Raw genomic sequence first — 2,949 nt, 5'->3', positions numbered from 1 at the left:
GAGACAGTGAGACAGTGAAACAGTGAGACAGTGAAACAGTGAGACAGTGAAACAGTGAGACAGTGAAACAGTGAGACAGTGAAACAGTGAGACAGTGAAACAGTGAGACAGTGACTGTGAGACAGTGAGACTGTGAGACAGTGAGACAGTGAGACAGTGAAACAGTGAGACAGTGAGACTGTGAGACAGTGAGACTGTGAGACAGTGAAACTGTGAGACTGTGAGACTGTGAGACAGTGAAACAGTGAGACAGTGAGACTGTGAGACTGTGAGACAGTGAGACAGTGAGACAGTGAGACTGTGAGACTGTGAGACAGTGAGACAGTGAGACTGTGAGACTGTGAGACAGTGAGACAGTGAGACAGTGAGACAGTGAGACAGTGAGACAGTGAGACTGTGAGACAGTGAGACAGTGAGACAGTGAGACAGTGAGACAGTGAGACAGTGAGACAGTGAGACAGTGAGACAGTGAGACTGTGAGACTGTGAGACAGTGAGTGACAGAAACAGATATATTCATGAACTCTGTTCTTGTTTATGATCAAGTTTTCTGTAGAAACAGAGGAAATCAGATTATTCTAATCCTAATCTCACACAGTAAAACCCAGAATCACTTACATCAATCTCTCCTTCATCGATCTCTCCATCATCTTCCTCCTTCTTCTTGTCTCTGAAGGAATCTCTGCGGAGCCTGTCAGGCCTGGACTCGTCCCTCCTCTTTGACTCAGGCTCTCTGGGAGATGGAGGGAGGATGGGTTTCTTCTCCTTTCTGCTCTTTACTTCCCTCTCCTGCTGCTCCTCCTCCTCTCCTCCTTCTGCTCTGGTGTCTTCCTCGTCTTCCTCTTCATCGTGCACAGGGACGCTGGGCTCTTCAGGTACCTCCTCATCATAGTCCAGCTCGTGTTCGTCCAGCTCACGAGACACGGACGCAGAGTCGTCCTTCATGTCCCTCACTGCAGCGGCTCGTCTCTCTTCAGCTCTCCTCATGTCCTCCACCTGGTTCAGACCCTCCTCTTCATCAGGACCCTCCACTGCTGCTCGCTCTGCAGAGACGTCCTTCCTGTAAACGTCTTCTGCATCGTCTTCAGACTCGTCGAGGTGCCTGACTTGGTCTATCTCCGAGTCCGGAGACAGAGGAGTGTCAACAACTCCATCCTCTTCCTCATACAAGTGAGCTCTCTGTGGAACCTCATCATCATCATCATCATCATCATCATCATCACCATCCATGAGCACGATGGTCTCCTCCTCCTGTCCCTCTGCAACCGGCTCCTCGTCTTCTGGGTCAGAGATAAAGTCAGGGACCACCTCGTCCTCAAAGTCCAGGCCTCTCCCGTGGCTCTCTGCTGCTTCATCTTCGTCGTGGAGCAGCTCGCTGTCTGAGAGGACTCTGTCCTCGTCTTCATCAGGAGACTGCAGCAGCTCGCTGTCAGAAAGAGCCCTGTCCTCCTCCTCAGGAGACTGAGGAGACTGTGTGGGGCTCTCAGGAGGATCCATCAGAGAAGGTTCTGATGGGAAACACAAGGTTCTGTAAGAACACAAACATCATGTTCCAGTTGAGCTTTACACTGTGAGAGCAAATACACCCATCAGCCAAAACATTATGACCACTGACAGCCCAGAGAAAAACAAACACTGGTAGCTGGCAGAGTTGTAAAGTAACTAAGTACAAATACTTTGTTACTGTACTTAAGTAGAAACTTTGGTTATCTGTACTTTACTTAATTATTTTTCAGCGTACTTTTTACACAATTATCTGTACTTTCTACTCACTACATTTTTAAAAAAGGTAAGAAGTAGAAAGTTGTTACTCCTGTTTTATTCTGAGTTGTTATAAAAAATCCTCTCCTGATAAACTGTGTCTCCTATAGAGTGAATTTAATTGTGTTTGGATGAGAAGTATAAATATATACCATTCTGACACACTATTAGCTTGTACACAACCCATCACAGCTGCACGCTGTTAGAAAATATAGTTTTTGGAGAAGTCACCTCCCAATAAATGTCATTTTGGAAAATCTAACTGCTCACTTTTACTCAGTACTTTTACTTTTTAATACTTAAGTAGATTTTGTGTCAGAAATTTACTTTTGATACTTAAGTACAAAAAAGCAGATACTTTAAGACTTTTACTCAAGTAATATTTTTAGAAGACTTTAAGTTTTACCAAAGTACTTTTATGTTTAGATACTTGTACTTTTACTCAAGTATCACTTTGAGGTACTTTATACAACACTGGTAGCTGGAGACTGGATCAGAACAGATCTGCTGTTAATCTGAGAAAACAGACTAAAAATGATGCAAAGGAGGAGATGTGGAAAAACAGGGCCAGGGTTAAGAGTGATGACCACTGATGCAGGTCTGGACTGAACCCTGACCCTCGCTGTTCCGATCCAACAGAAGAGCTGGTTAAGATCCAAAATGGTGAAAAGGTTCCTGCAGGTTCTGATAATAGAACCCATCTCAGTTTGTTGTGTTTGTGTATCTGTTTGTGTATCTGCAGAAGGTTCAGGGGGTCCGTGCAGACCTGGGCCCACCTCCTAACACTACTGAGCATCATAAACTGGACCATGGAGCAGGTAGTGTTCTGGTCAGATGGATCAGGGTCCATGTTTGTTGGATGTTACTAAACACACCAACATGTCCTCCAACACCAGACCTCAGATTCACACATTACTGGGAATCAAAGCCATGAAAATAACTCAATGTTATTTATAAATCACTTTTAAAAACAGCTACAATCTGCACCAAAGTGCTGCACAGCAATCCACATATGTGAGCCATCGTATCGAAACGAGGATTAAGTCAAATTAGGTCAAAATGACCTAATTACATTTTCAGGTTCTTGTCTTTAAAAGCTACATTTTGATACCTGGATCATTCTGATGTCATAATTAAATCCATATATATGACTTAATTTGTCTTGTTGGTTACAATAATACATAAATAT

General features: G+C 43.9%; 1 protein-coding gene across 1 annotated transcript in view; it reads right to left on the bottom strand.

The window, feature by feature from the left end:
- Window positions 1-2,949, bottom strand: part of zc3h18 (zinc finger CCCH-type containing 18) — a gene marked incomplete at its 3' end in the record, with an annotated part of 35,084 nt that overhangs the window by 30,161 nt on the left and 1,974 nt on the right. Inside the window, 1 exon segment of the mRNA XM_014030156.1 lies at window positions 618-1,527. Within this exon segment, the coding sequence (XP_013885610.1) occupies window positions 618-1,496 (879 nt within the window).

This window comes from Austrofundulus limnaeus, unplaced genomic scaffold (assembly GCF_001266775.1).
Source record: "Austrofundulus limnaeus strain Quisiro unplaced genomic scaffold, Austrofundulus_limnaeus-1.0 Scaffold1009, whole genome shotgun sequence".
NCBI classification, from domain to species: Eukaryota; Metazoa; Chordata; class Actinopteri; order Cyprinodontiformes; family Rivulidae; genus Austrofundulus; species Austrofundulus limnaeus.
This window is presented reverse-complemented; position numbering and strand designations above follow the sequence as displayed.